This window comes from Capra hircus, chromosome 5, assembly GCF_001704415.2.
Source record: "Capra hircus breed San Clemente chromosome 5, ASM170441v1, whole genome shotgun sequence".
NCBI classification, from domain to species: Eukaryota; Metazoa; Chordata; class Mammalia; order Artiodactyla; family Bovidae; genus Capra; species Capra hircus.
The window spans coordinates 59,514,584-59,529,616 of NC_030812.1; the positions used below are offsets into that span (position 1 = coordinate 59,514,584).

Sequence of the window (15,033 nt, forward strand, 5' to 3'; positions counted from 1 at the left end):
CATATTTGGATAGAGTGATTTTTAGAGATACAGTTAAAGAAATATATCCCACCAAAAGAAATAGGTAAGTTGATGGTTTTTTCTTGCAAGCTTCTAGGTTTTTTCAGTGAAATCAGTTATTTCGCCAAATGGTGAATGTGTGAAACTTAAAACACATTATGGTGTTTTATTCCTTACTCTTTTCAGCTCTGAAGCCTTTATTGCCAAAAAAGCTCTGAAAGCGTCAGTCAGAACCAGAGAAGAATGAAGTATATTTCATATTTTGGGTTTGGGAAATCTGATTGTTTCTCTTGGAACAGATTGTTCATTATAACAGTGTCTGTAATAAATGGAGTGCACTGCCGAGATAGATGGAAATGAAATTAATTTGGCTCAGATGTGATCTTTGTTTTGCTTATGAGAATTTGAAACATCCTTACAGAGTTCCAAATTTCCATGCAATTTAGAAATAAAAGAGATTTCAAAATGTGTCTTTCTCCCTTGCCGTGGCCCTGTAGAGCAGAACAGCCAATGTGAATAATTTTGTAGGAAATTAGAGTGTGATTGGACCTTCTCAGAATTCTTGTTGAAAGTATACACTCCCCAAATTCAAGTTATGCCTAAGAGAATGTGCTTTCTGTTGCAGGTTGCCTATCAGACTGGTAACTATGATCTGGCTAAGAAAGTTTTCTCACCAGTCTGGGATTATTTTGTTGCTTCACCACCTCAGGATGACCAATCCATTATTTGTTTAAGTAATATAATGACTATTACACAGAGAAGGTAATTAGAAATGTTCTTTTATTTATTTATTTTTACTTTATTTTACTTTACAGTACTGTATTGGTTTTGCCATACATTGACATGAATCCACCACAGGTGTATACAAGCTCCCAATCCTGAATCCCCCTCCCTCCTCCCACCCCATATCATCTCTCTGGATCATCATGCACCAGCCCCAAGCATCCTGTATCCTGTATCGAACATAGACTGGCACTTCGAAGAAATGTTCTTTTAAAATATTAATTTGCTTATTGAAAAGACAGGTGTTGGCTGTGAAGCCTGGAGTTAATTTATTTTCAAGTTCATGTTGAGATGGTATATGTAAAACTACTTCCAACAAGTAAAGCATAGATATTCTGAAGGTTTGGGTCCTTCTTAGAACTTTCTTTGTTAGAATTGGAAAAAACACTGGAAACATATGGATACGTTTTGAATATAAGCTAATGAGGTTATGAGGAAAAAAACCCCCAAATACTAACCAAGGTAGTGTCAGTTTTACTAGAAAACACAAATACGTATTGGGGACCTTTATCACAGAGAAAGGTCAGGTTGAAATTAAGGTTAGGGTCTGATGGGTGAGCTCTTAGGGTAAGAAGACTTTTCCTTTGCTTGAAGAGGCACCCAGGATTAGGCCACCAACTACAAATAGGTCTATAGAAGCCATATAAAGCTACAGGCTATCCTTTGCCATTTTTTCCTTAAGAAACCAAAGTTTAAGGGCAGCATCAGAAATGAACATTAGTATAATTTCTGCCTGTCTCAACAACATATTCAATAAGAACAGTCTCCTTTACCTGCTTGGTAATGCCTAAAATTCCCTTAATAAGGCAAAACTCTTCACTCCTCAATAGTAATGAGTTAAAAAATGCAAATGCTGAATGAGGCAAGACATTGGTAACACTTATTCATGTAAATGTATAATTCCATTCAATGAAACAAACATAAACTTAGTGTTTACCATGTATGAGGATGCTCAGTGCTGTATGTATGAGGATGCTCAGTGCTGTGGGGGATGGATTCAAGAGGCATTTCAGAAGTGGAAGAGACAGATCTTGGCAGATTTTATGTGACTTGTGGGGATAAGACAGAGGAAGGAGGAGAAGCTGACTGGGATTTCCAGCGAGGGTAAGCCTCTGATGTTACTAAGGGAAGCTGAGAGGTGGAGTGAGTTTTTGGATGATGAGAATGAATTTGGGAATGTATGGAGTTCAGTTTTCCAGCAGGACAACTCTGTAGATATGAGCTGACACTCAGGAGAGAGCTCAAGGCTAGAGACATATATAAATGGTTCACTGAGGTCATTGTTGGAATTTTGACGATGAGTGATATCTTCCGAGAAATGACTGTTGACCAGAAAAGGTAGAAGGCTGGACTTGAATCCTGGGGCATTGCTTACATTTAAGACGTAGAGGTAGGAGTTGGAACCAAGGAAGGAAATTGAAATGAATCAGTTCCGAAAGTGAAAGTCCAGGAAAGTGCATTGCCAAGGGAAGTGAGAAGATTATCATGGAGGCCCTGACCAGCAGTGTTATATGCTGGTGCAAAGTCAGAGTAGTCGCTTAAGAAAATGCTGCAAAGAGGTTGGGTAGGATGAAAACCAAGAGGAGGCTTTTAGAGTTGGCATATAGGAAGACATTGGTAAGTTGAAGAAAGCCATTTTTGTGCTGTGATGGGCCAGAAATATATTGCAGTTGGTTAAGGAATAAATGAAAATGGAAAATAGTAACAAGCAAAACTACCCATTTGAAGTTTGGTGGTAAAGATCAGAGGAAAGTTGGCAGAGGCTTTGGGGGAAGGCAACCTTAAGGCCAGAATTTTGGAGGATTGAGATAAGAGAGCCAGTGGGGAGGGAGAGCCTAAGAATGTATGGTGGTGGGGCTACAAAGATCCTAGAGCACATGGAGGTGGAGAACAGGAAGTTCATATCATTTTCTAGGGGAATATGAATAAGGAGGCATCAGGGATAGATGGAAATGTTGCTGAGAATCATGGCTCAGCTGATGTTACGTAACATGAATTGTATCAATAGCAGAGCCCAGTTCCTTGTTGCTGAGGGCTACATAAGATTCACCTTTATATTCTAGGATCTAGAATAACGCTTTTATACATGGTTGGTGTTGAGCAAATGCTAGTCTGAATGAAAAACAAAAAGGAATGAGGTAAATAAATAAATGATTAATTGATTGGCCATTATGGCAGGGATAAAAAAAATCAGATAATAACATCTATGCATAGTCAGGCAAGTTTATTATTGCATAAATTATGGGGTGCAGAATCTAAAGTGCTGGAGAGGTCACTATGGAAATGACTAACCAGAGTCCAAGCTGAATACTGGAGGAACTAGAGCCAGGAGGATGTGATAACTTGGACTTTCTGTGTGTGTCGAACTACTCATGGTCATCAATGACAAAGAAAGTTTAGTATGAGTCGTAGAACCAGGATAACTAAAATCCTCCTGGCAAAGACAATTTCAGAGTTTAGCATGGTGGTGAAGCAGATCCTCTTTAATGTCAATTGATGTCAGATCCTTTCCTGTTTTATAGGGAGAGTGGAGGGACCTGAAGCTTAGAAGAGAGGGTTTGTCACCAAGTAAGGCTTAAGGGCAAGGAAGGGACTAGAGAAACAAAGATGACTGCAGATTTCACAGTTTTGCCAGTGGTGGGCACTGTTGACTGTAATTTAGAAAAGATAATTTGAAGTGACTCTACTTCTATAGGGCTTCCTTGGTGTCAAAAGAATCTGCCTGCACTGCAGGGGACTTGAGTTTGATCCCTGGATTGGGAAGATCTCCTGGAGTAGGGAATGGCTAACCACTTCAGTTTTCTTGCCTGGAGAATTCCATGGACTGAGGAGCCTGGCAGGCTATAGTCAGACATGACTGAGCGACTAACAGTTTCACACTTCAGGGGCAGATTTGGGATCGAGTTGGAGGGGCAGTGTGTTAATAGCTCAGCTGTGTCCGACTCTTTGTGATTCCCATGGACTGTAGCCTACCAGGCCCCTCTGTCCATGGGATTCACCAGGCAAGAATACTGGAGTGGGTGTCATTCCCTTCTCTTGGGGATCTTCTCCACCGAGGGATCAAATCCGCATCTCTTACATCTCCTGCATTGGCAGGCAGGTTCTTTACCATCTGAGCCACCAGGAAAGCCCAAATCTGTCTCTACTTCTCTTTAACCATGGCTGATTTTGCTATAAATAACCCTCACTTTCAGAAAGTTTATTGATTGAAATATTGGGCCTATTTTCCAAACTTCTGAGTATCTATAATGCTTTCAATTATATTGATAGAAAAGAGCTATATATTTTAGAATCAGAAAATTTTGCCAATGGTTTATGTTTTATATATCCATGACATATGTCCATAGCTTAATTTTCTTACTTATGAACTTGTTGTTAAGAATAGTCTTTAATTTCAATTTAAACAGCTGTGCAAGAGTTGCTATGTTATGTACTTTTGCTGCTGCTGCTGCTAAGTCGCTTCAGTCGTGTCCGACTCTGTGCAACACTATGGACAGCAGCCCACCAGGCTCCTCTGTCCACAGGATTCTCTAGGCAAGAATTGGAGTGGGTTGCCGTTTCCTTCTCTGACTTTTGCTGCTATCTTGGGATAATTGTGTTGGTATAACAAATCAATCTACAAAGTTGAATTCACACACTAAATCACCTTATACCTGTAATATCATTTATTTCTTTTTGCAGATTACATTCAGATATTTTGACAGAGAGTTCTTCCATTCTCTTATATCTTTTTCTTAGAAATATTTTTGTAACAAGTGACATTAAAATCAAAGAAGAAAATTTTTTCTGTGATAATATTAAAGGCAATGAGATTTTCCCTTCTCAACAAGTAAGTGAATTAAAATCATTGCAAATGCATTATTTCCCTTGATTTGTTTCTTGATGTTTCAAGTTTATGAGCTGTGGGGATTGTATATCCTCACTTGTGAACGGACTGAGAGAACTTTGTATGATTGTGCTGGTTTATTTGATATTGTTTGTAGATTTCACAGGTCTAGGCTCATGGTTTTTCCCCCTTTCTTTTCCCCCCTTCCTATATACAGGAATATATATATATTCCTGTATAAAAGTAGTATAAATTAAAACATTCAAAATTTATAATGTATAAAGTGAAACCTATTAGAATCCTATTATCCCTCAGAATACTGCATTCTTGTTTTCATGTGATTTCTCCCATTTTAAAAAATACGCATAGACAACTATGCTGTTATTACTTAACAAAAATGGAATCATGATCGACTCACTGTTCTGTTAACTTGCTTTTTGAATACTTTTTATAATTTATCTTGGACATACTTTCATGCTGGTACATATCCATCTGGTACATTTTTAAAAACTATAATATTGCATCCTGTGCAGAGGCAGGAATTTAACTTATCTCCTATTGATATATTCTCAAGGTACTTATGAATATTGCTTTATTATACCTGTAGCCTTACAATGCTCTTGCTTTTAGTAACAATCCTACATTATTTTTTTTCAATCTAAATTGAGGTTCACTCTTCTTTTTCTCCCTTCCTTCTTTACTTACTTCAGATATATGGAGATTTTTGTCATTTTTGTTTTTCTTTTACAGTTGCTTTTTCCTACCCATCCACTTATTCATTAATTAATTAGCCAATAACTTGTTCCATGAGACTGTGCCAATTTCTGTGGGTATGAAAGTAAAAAAACAAACATGACTCTCTGCCTAAGACAAGTTCACATTTTTATAGAGCACAAGCATTCACAGCCATTGACCTGTTCCTATTAAGTTGCATTCAGCTTCTTCTTCTTTTTTTTTTTTTTCATCATTTAGCCTGAAAATGAGGACAGTCTTTAAGTACTTCAGTGAATTCCAGAATGCTGGACTACCATTCCAATAACAATTTGCTGTATAGAAATTTCTGGTTGCCCCTCATATTGTTTTCTTTGAGTGAAATCTCTCCCCCCAAAAGAGAAAGGAGTAAGATAGGATTCTTACTCTTCTTAGGTGATTTTAATCACAAAAAGCCTAACTTTACATTTTGCCTTAAGTAGCAGAAGTATAATAGAAGATAGATTAGTCTACAAAAAAATTTACCATTTTCTCACAAATCCAGGAGAGAAATAAGGGTCTATTAATCAAGTGGGGGCCATATTACAGCAATACTATATTTTAATTATTATTTGTTACAGTTTATGTTTTTGAAAAAACTAGAGTTTTCCTCCTAAAATAGAGCCAAGATTTTATCTTACCAATCAAAAAGATTGGTGCCTTTTCTGTTACTAGTGGTATTTGATTGTAATTCATAAAAAGATTTAAAGTTTAATTCTAAGATTGTATCATCCATATGTATCAATAGCATTATTGGGGAGTTAGAGTTGTTCCTGAATTTAGGTTTTTCTTTTTATCAACATTCATGTTACTGTTAAGTTACAAGGATCACACTTCCTACCCCTTCTCCTCATTAGAGACACACAAGTTAAGTACCTGGTGTTCAGCCTGAGTAACAATACCTGTTTCTTTACAGATTGCTAGACTGATTGAATGTGAGAGAGTATTGGTGGCACTGGAACTGAGCAACTATCTAAATGATTCCAGTTACGCCCTTCAGGCTGTGACTCAGTGTTACGGCCTCCTTGCTCCTATCATTTATCACAATATTGTTTTGGTACCTGTTGTACAGGTAAGGGTTTCACCCCCTCCCCATAAGGGTATTTTTTAACAAAGGCAAGTCAACACTGCATTCTGGAAAAGAAAATGCAACATGTCTCTTAGAAAGTACAAATAGGTCAAGAATGAGTATTATGACATTTCGTGAGTTAACTGAAAGATATTTTAATAATTTAAATTATATGTCTGGGAAAACATAAATAAGAACTTAAAATGTGTTTCCCTGAAAACATTCAGCCCTGTTGCTGTCCATATTTAAATATGGGTAACATACTTTTCTAGGTTGTATTTTTAAAGTCATTTCAATTTTTATGGTCTTGTAATGTTAGAGACAGCAATATTTATTCAAGGCATACTGTTAAAGGCATCACTGAGGGGAAAAAAATTGGTGGATAACCAGAAAAATGAACTTGATATCTCTGTGGTGAAAGTGGAATTTCTGGAAAAAAAGGTTGATAAGACTTGGCTGAAGGGATTATATTAGTTGTCTGTGTTTCCTAACAAATCACCAACACTCAATGGCTTAAAATAACACCCATTCACTATCTCATAGTTTCTGGAGGTCAGAAGGCTGGATACAGGTTGTCTGGATCTTTGGCTCAGGATCTCATCAGGCTAAATTCAAGGTGTTGATCAGAGCTGTGGTCAGAATTTTAGCTCAGGATCAGGCTAAATTCAAGGTGTTGACCAGAGCTGTGGTCTCATCTGAGGCTTGGGGTTTTCTTCCAAATTCACTGGTTGTTGAGAGATACATTCCCTTGCGGCCATGTGATGAGTCCTTTAGTTCTGAAAGGCTGACCACCAGTGCCCTGCCACACGCCCTTCTCCACAACATGGCAGTCTGCTTCTTAAAGCATCATCCTTTCTTCTTAGAGGTGAGAGATTAGAGATGTCAGACCTGCTTTGGAGTGGGGGCATGTCTCAGCTTGTCCCAGACATTTCATTAATGTGTCAGGCCCCTGACTCTTTTTAGGGTTTATTTCTATCCTCTGGAGGGCAATCATCTCACATCTTCAACATACTTGCCATTTCTTGTTTATTAGGCTCAGTTAACATGATTTATTGATGTAGTGGTCCAGTGTTTTGTTTTGAGACATGTCCACAAAGTTAAGGTCCTTTCATAAAATATTAGGTCAGAGAGTGGAAGCGTTATTACTGCCCTAGGTCAAGACTCTAAATGCATGTTTTTATCTGCCTGGTGTGAATTGGAGCTTCTTCTAATACTTCTTCCCCATAGGATATTATTTCTGTCCAATAAGATAAAAAAGGCAACATTAGCCACCTCAAGGCACCCCCATTCCTTTTTTAAAAATAACTGTTTTATCTTATACTACTCCTTGGAAGAAAAGTTATAACCAACATAGATAGCATATTCAAAAGCAGAGACATTACTTTGCTGACTAAGGTCCGTCTAGTCAAGGCTATGGTTTTTCCTGTGGTCATGTATGGATATGAGAGTTGGACTGTGAAAAAGGCTGAGCGCCGAAGAATTGATGCTTTTGAACTGTGGTGTTGGAGAAGACTCTTGAGAGTCCCTTGGACTGCAAGGAGATCCAACCAGTCCATTCTGAAGGAGATCAGCCCTGGGATTTCTTTGGAAGGAATGATGCTAAAGCTGAGACTCCAGTACTTTGGCCACCTCATGCAAAGAGTTGACTCATTGGAAAAGACTGTGATGCTGGGAGGGATTGGGAGCAGGAGGAGAAGGGGATGACAGAGGATGAGATGGCTGGATGGCATCACTGACTCGATAAACGCGAGTCTGAGTGAACTCTGGGAGTTGGTGATGAACAGGGAGGCCTGGCGTGCTGTGATTCATGGGGTCGCAAAGAGTCGGACATGACTGAGAGACTGAACTGATAGCCAATTAACAATGTTGTGATAATTTCAGGTAAGGGACTCAGCCATACATATACTCCTTTTATTCATTCTCCCCCAAACTCCCTTTTTGCTCCAGCAAAGATACCACAATGGAACAGTGCCTGCAACTGCTGCTTCATTGGTTGAGTTGAGAGTAGTCCCCTGTCATCCTCTGGGATCCTACTGATTCAGGATGCATTTAACTCAGAAAGTGGATGATAACTATGAGGGAAAGACTTAGGAAAGGAGTTTTTAAATTAAATTGTATAGTTTAGAGCAAGAAAAGATGAATGGAACTAGGGAGAGATGCCAGAAGTAGGCCTCACTGTAGAAGAATGTAGTGTATGATGGAATTGGCTTTCCAATTCAGTGGGAAGGTAATGGATATTTTTAGTAAATGGTGGTGAAACATCGGGATATTCCTCTGAAAAAAGACCCCTACTTTGTACCATAGGTAAACAGTCCAGATAAATTAAAGGTTTAAATGTAAAAGACAGCAAAAACTTTTGGAAAAAAATAGTCACAAGAGAGTCCATGTACAGTCAGTGTTGGGGAACTCTAACCAAAATAGAACTCTTAGATATAAGAAATATTTGACTATATTTAAATGGCAACCCATGTGTGGCAAAAGGAGCCATAACAAAGATTGTGGGCAATTTATGGATTTGGGAAAGTTATCCAACACTAATGAGGGTAACAATATATAACAAAACGTTTTTTTAATAACTGAATAAATAATAGGCATGGGATAATAATATGAAGTTTATAGGAGAGCAAATCCAAGTGGCAAAAAGATGCTCAGATTCTGAATATCCATAGAAATTGCCATTAAATCAACAATATAATATCACTAGCAGAATTGAAAAGATCTGTAACTCCTATTGCTGGTGAGGATGTGGGGCAAAGGCATTCGCATTCATCAATGGGAGAAATGTGAACTGTTATAGTCTTTAGAATTTGGTAATGCAAACCTAATTTTAATTAAACTAAGTATAAGTAAAATTAAAAACAAATATGCCTAACATAGCAATTCCTCTGCTAGTAATTTATCTCATGGAATAATATTTTAGTAAATTAAAAAGTGCATTTACACAGCCCAGCAATTCCTTTCTTAATGATTTATCCCATAGATTAAAATCACCCCTAGTTCTACCCATTGCTTCCATCTGTTCTACCTACTGGGGATACAATACCACATAATGGAATTGATTTAGAGGGACTACTGTGCCATGGAGGATGGTACCTCATCCTCCCTACGTATCTCAAAGCTGGCACCTCACTTGCTGCTCATTTTGGCAACTGAATAGGTAGAGGATGGTTTTTGTTGTGGTTGTGTGTGTGTGTGTGTGTTTTTTTTTTTTGGCTATGCCATGTTGCTTGTGATTTCTTAGTTCCCCAACCAGGGATTGAACCCACTGGACTGCCAGGGAAGTCCCTGTGTAGGGATGTTTATTGTAGCTTTCTTGGTGAAGGCAAAAGAGCTGGAGACAAAGAGGACATGCAGTAATTGAAGGATGGCCAGAACTGCCAGACTGTAAAACATCAACCTTAAAACTGTGCAACAGGAAGGCTCTGGAAATTGTTGCAAAATTATGATTGGTTTACAGTAAATAATATTAGGTAACCATTAGGAATGATGAATTAAATCTATACCTATAGACTTGGAGGGATTTTTCACAAGACATGCCTGAAGGGGAAATGCATAGTTCAGAAAGTGTGCTTAATTTCACTTTGTAAAATAACATTAACTCTCTCTGTGTGTGAAAGTGAAAGTACATGCAAAAGTGAAGTGAAAGTGTTAGTTGGTCAGTCATGTCTGACTCTTCGCAACCTCATGGACTGTAGTTCATCAGGTTCCTCTGTCCATGGAATTCTCCAGGCAAGAATACTGAAGGATACACACACACACACAAATATACATACACACATAGGATTACATGAGCCCAGAGAAAACTACAGAACTGCTAGGTGGTTAACTTGATTCGGGGATATGGAACAGTAGGTTGGGAGATGGTGATGGTGGAAGGGAGGAATTAAAGCTGCGTTGAAAAGAATTCATAAGTGTTCTGTGACAACAGTAATAATATTGTTAGATTGATGGCTTGAAGCAATTAATGTGTCCACAAAGGACCAACCTCCATATATTAATTTGTCCTTTGGGATAATCTGAATGATGAATAGATTGATGCAATCTAAGTCTGCCTTTCTGATAGCAATATTGCTCAGAAGTGTGTGGCAATATTGAAAGATAAACTTAATTGTCCAGCTCTGGATCAAATTCAGGATCACATGATATGGAGAATAATTAAGGAAGTAAGTACCAATTTGGAAAACTCAGCAGTGGCCACAGGACTGGAAAAGGTCCGTTTTCATTCCAGTCCCAAAGAAAGGCAATGCCAAAGAATGTTCAGACTACCACACAATTGCACTCATCTCACACGCTAGTAAAGTAATGCTCAAAATTCTCCAAGCCAGGCTTCAGCAGTATGTGAACCGTGAACTTCCAGATGTTCAAGCTGGTTTTAGAAAAGGCAGAGGAACCAGAGATCAAATTGCCAACATCCGCTGGATCATGGAAAAAGCAAGAGAGTTCCAGAAAAATATCTATTTCTGCTTTATCGACTATGCCAAAGCCTTTGAGTGTGTGGATCAGGATAAACTGTGGAAAATTCTGAAAGAGATGGGAATACCAGACCACCTGACCTGCCTCTTGAGAAATCTATCTGCAGGTCAGGAAGCAACAGTTAGAACTGGACATGGAACAACAGACTGGTTCCAAATAGGAAAAGGAGTACGTCAAGGCTGTATATTGTCACCCTGCTTATTTAACTTCTGTGCAGAGTACATCATGAGAAATGCTGGGCTGGAAGAAGCACAAGCTGGAATCAGGATTGCTGGGAGAAATATCAATAACCTCAGATACGCAGATGACACCACCCTTATGGCAGAAAGTGAAGAGGAACTAAAAAGCCTCTTGATGAAAGTGAAAGAGGAGAGTGAAAAAGTTGGCTTAAAGCTCAACATTCAGAAAACGAAGATCATGGCATCTGGTCCCATCACTTCATGGGAAATAGATGGGGAAACAGTGTCAGACTTTATTTTTGGGGGCTCCAAAATCACTGCAGATGGTAATTGCAGCCATGAAATTAAAAGATGGTTACTCCTTGGAAGAAAAGTTATGACCAACCTAGATAGCATATTCAAAAGCAGAGACATTACTTTGCCAATAAAGGTCCATCTAGTCAAGGCTATGGTTTTTCCGGTGGTCATGTATGGATGTGAGAGTTGGACTGTGAAGAAAACTGAGTGCCGAAGAATTAATGCTTTTGAAGTGTGGTGTTGGAGAAGACTCTTGAGAGTCCCTTGGACTGCAGGGATGTCCAACCAGTCCATCCTAGAGGAGATCAGTCCTGGGTGTTCATTGGAAGGACTGATGCTGAGGCTGAAACTCCAATACTTTGGCCACCTCATGTGAAGAGTTGACTCATTGGAAAAGATTCTGATGCTGGGAGGGATTGGGGGCAGGAGGAGAAGGAGACAACAGAGGATGAGATGGCTGCATGGCATCACCGACTCAATGGACGTGAGTTTGGGTAAACTCTGGGAGTTGGTGATAGACAAGGAGGCCTGGCGTGCTGTGATTCATGGGGTCGCAAAGAGTTGGACACGACGGAACGACTGAACTGAACTGAACTGAAGAGCCAATATTAATTGATTTCCTGGGGATGAGTACTTGGTTTTATTTTAAAGGAAGCTCTTATACCAAGTACCCATATTGCTGTGTATTTAATATGGTACATAGTCATTCTCTGTAAGTTTTTTTCAAGGTTCTCCTAAGCCTGAATGTCATCTTTAGTTTCTTGTACACATGTAACATTTTACCTGTATCTTTTGTGGTACTTGTCAGTATGGGCTTTGTTTTATCTATTTTTGTATTTATTTTATCCTCTCCACTAGCTTTCAGGTTACTTTAGATGAAGGACTCATTTGAACATTGAATTTATCAATTTTATCTCAGGGTACACTTCTTTGTACAAGATAAGCAATTGGTCCATAATTATTAACAACAAGAAAATGTGATGGCTTAAACTTGCATGATTTAAATAAGGCATTTTTTTAAAATGAGTAAAGATATTTTCAACAAAAAGCATTGTGTTTCTATTTTTCAGATCTTGATAAAGTGTGTGGTGGTTTTGCAAGGACTACCAAATGTCATCCACTTAAAGAAACATCTTGCAAGCTTTGAAAGTGTACAGCATATGATAGCTTGCTGTATCTTCTACATAACAAAGGTATCTACCTCATTCTTTGCCTACTGTCATAAGACTTAGGAGCCCTAATGATTTAGAAAGTTACACTACTTTAAAAAATTTTTTTAAAATATAAATTTATTTATTTTAATTGGAGGCTAATTACTTTACAATATTGTATTGGTTTTGCCATACATCAACATGAATCCGCCACGGGTGTACACGTGTTCCCCATCCTGAAACCCTCTCCCTCCTCCCTCCCCATACCATCCCTCTGGGTCACCCCAGTGCACCAGCCCTGAGCAACCTGTATCCTGCATCGAACCTGGACTGGCAATTCGTTTCATATATGATATTATACATGTTTCAATGCCATTCTCCCAAATCATCCCACCCTCTCCCTCTCCCACAGAGTCGAAAAGACTGTTCTATACATCTGTGTCTCTTTTGCTGTCTCGCATACAGGGTTATCGTTACCATCTTTCTAAATTCCATATATATGCATTAGTATACTGTGTTGGTGTTTTTCTTTCTGGCTTACTTCACTCTGTATAATCAACTCCAGTTTCATCCACCTCATTAGAACTGATTCAAATGTATTCTTCCTAATGGCTGAGTAATACGCCTGAATATTCCATTGTGTATATGTACCACAGCTTCCTTATCCATTCATCTGCTGATGGGCATCTAGGTTGCTTCCATGTCCTGGCTATTATAAACAGTGCTGCGATGAACATTGGGGTACACGTGTCTCTTTCAATTCTGGTTTCCTCGGTGTGTATGCCCAGCAGTGGGATTGCTGGGTCATAAGGCAGTTCATTTCCAGTTTTTTAAGGAATCTCCACACTGTTCTCCATAGTGGCTGTACTAGTTTGCATTCCCACCAACAGTGTAAGAGGGTTCCCTTTTCTCCACACCCTCTCCAGGATTTATTGCTTGTAGACTTTTGGATAGCAGCCATTCTGACTGGTGTGAAATGGTGCCTCATTGTGGGTTTGAGTTGCCTTTCTCTGATAATGAGTGATGTTGAGCATCTTTTCGTGTGTTTGTTAGCCATCTGTATGTCTTCTTTGGAGAAATGTCTGTTTAGTTCTTTGGCCTATTTTTTGATTGGGTCGCTTATTTTTCTGGAATTGAGCTGCAGGAGTTGCTTGTATATTTTTGAGACTAGTTGTTTGTCAGTTGCTTCATTTGCTATTATTTTCTCCCATTCAGAAGGCTGTCTTTTCACCTTGCTTATAGTTTCCTTTGTTGTGCAGAAGCTTTCAATTTTAATTAGGTCCCATTTGTTTATTTTTACCTTTATTTCCAATATCCTGGGAGGTGGGTTATAGAGGATCCTGCTGTGATTTATGTCGGATAGTGTTTTGCCTATGTTCTTCTCTAGGAGTTTTACAGTTTCTGGTCTTACATTTAGATATTGAATCTATTTTGAGTTTATTTTTGTGAATGGTGTTAGAAAGTGTTCTAGTTTCATTCTTTTACAAATGGTTGACTTGTTTTCCCAGCACCACTTGTTAAAGAGATTGTCTTTTCTCCATTGTATGCTCTTGCCTCCTTTGGCAAAGATAAGGTGTCCATAGGTGCGTGGGTTTATCTCTGGGCTTTCTATTTTGTTCTATTGATCTATATTTCTGTCTTTGTGCCGGTACCATACTGTCTTGATGACTGTGGCTTTGTAGTAGAGCCTGAAGTCAGGCAAGTTGATTCCTCCAGTTCCATTCTTCTTTCTCAGGATTGCTTTGGCTATTCCAGGTGTTTTGTATTTCCATACAAATTGTGAAATTATTTGCACTACTTTTAATCACAGTGTTTAGAATACTTAAAATAGTAGAACTTCGTTATTATTCAGAGCCATTACTTTGTTGTTATTCAGAGACGTTACTTTGTTGTTATTCAGTCGCTAAGTCATGTCTGACTCTTTGCAACACTATGGACTGCAGCACGCCAGGCATCCCTGTCCTTCACTATCTCCTGCAGTTTGCTCAAACTCATGTAATTGAGTTGATGATGTCATCCAACCATCTCATCCTCTGTTGTCCCCTTCTCCTTTTGCCTTCAATCTTTCCCAGTTGCAGGGTCTTTCCAGTGAGTTGACTCTTCACATCAGGTAATTAAAGTATTGGTGCTTCAGCTTCAGCATCAGTCTTTCCAATGAATATTCAGGGTTGATTTCCTTTAGGATTGACTGGTTTGGTCTCCTTGCAAGCCAAGAGAATTTCAAGAGTCTTCTCCATTATTTTAGTTGAGACTTACGTTTGCTTCTGTGGAGGTCTGGTAACAGAGAGGCCTCTACTCTCTACCTTAGCAAAGAGGTCATGTCCTGACTTCAGGAGCAGAAAATCGTATTCCTTCAATCACTCACTGGTTTGCCACTGTAGAGAGACCTCTATGCCCTGGTCTGTGTAGATGCTGAGGTAGCATAAGCCATTAGCAAGAAGAAATGATAATAATTCACTTATGGGAACTCAGAAGCCCAAGGAGGAAGAACAAGCCAAAAACTAG

General features: G+C 38.8%; 1 protein-coding gene across 3 annotated transcripts in view; it reads left to right on the forward strand.

Annotated features, from left to right (window-relative positions):
* CFAP54 (cilia and flagella associated protein 54) overlaps positions 1–15,033 on the forward strand; it is a 335,725-nt gene that overhangs the window by 89,352 nt on the left and 231,340 nt on the right. For all 3 annotated transcript variants that reach the window (XR_001918076.1, XM_013963991.2, XM_005680630.3), the window contains exons 23-26: positions 626–762; positions 4,465–4,612; positions 6,276–6,431; positions 12,448–12,570. Coding sequence is in view for 2 of the 3 variants with exons in the window: in XM_013963991.2 (XP_013819445.2) it covers positions 626–762; positions 4,465–4,612; positions 6,276–6,431; positions 12,448–12,570 (564 nt within the window). In the remaining variant the exon portion in view is untranslated. The remainder of the gene's footprint in view (positions 1–625; positions 763–4,464; positions 4,613–6,275; positions 6,432–12,447; positions 12,571–15,033) is intronic.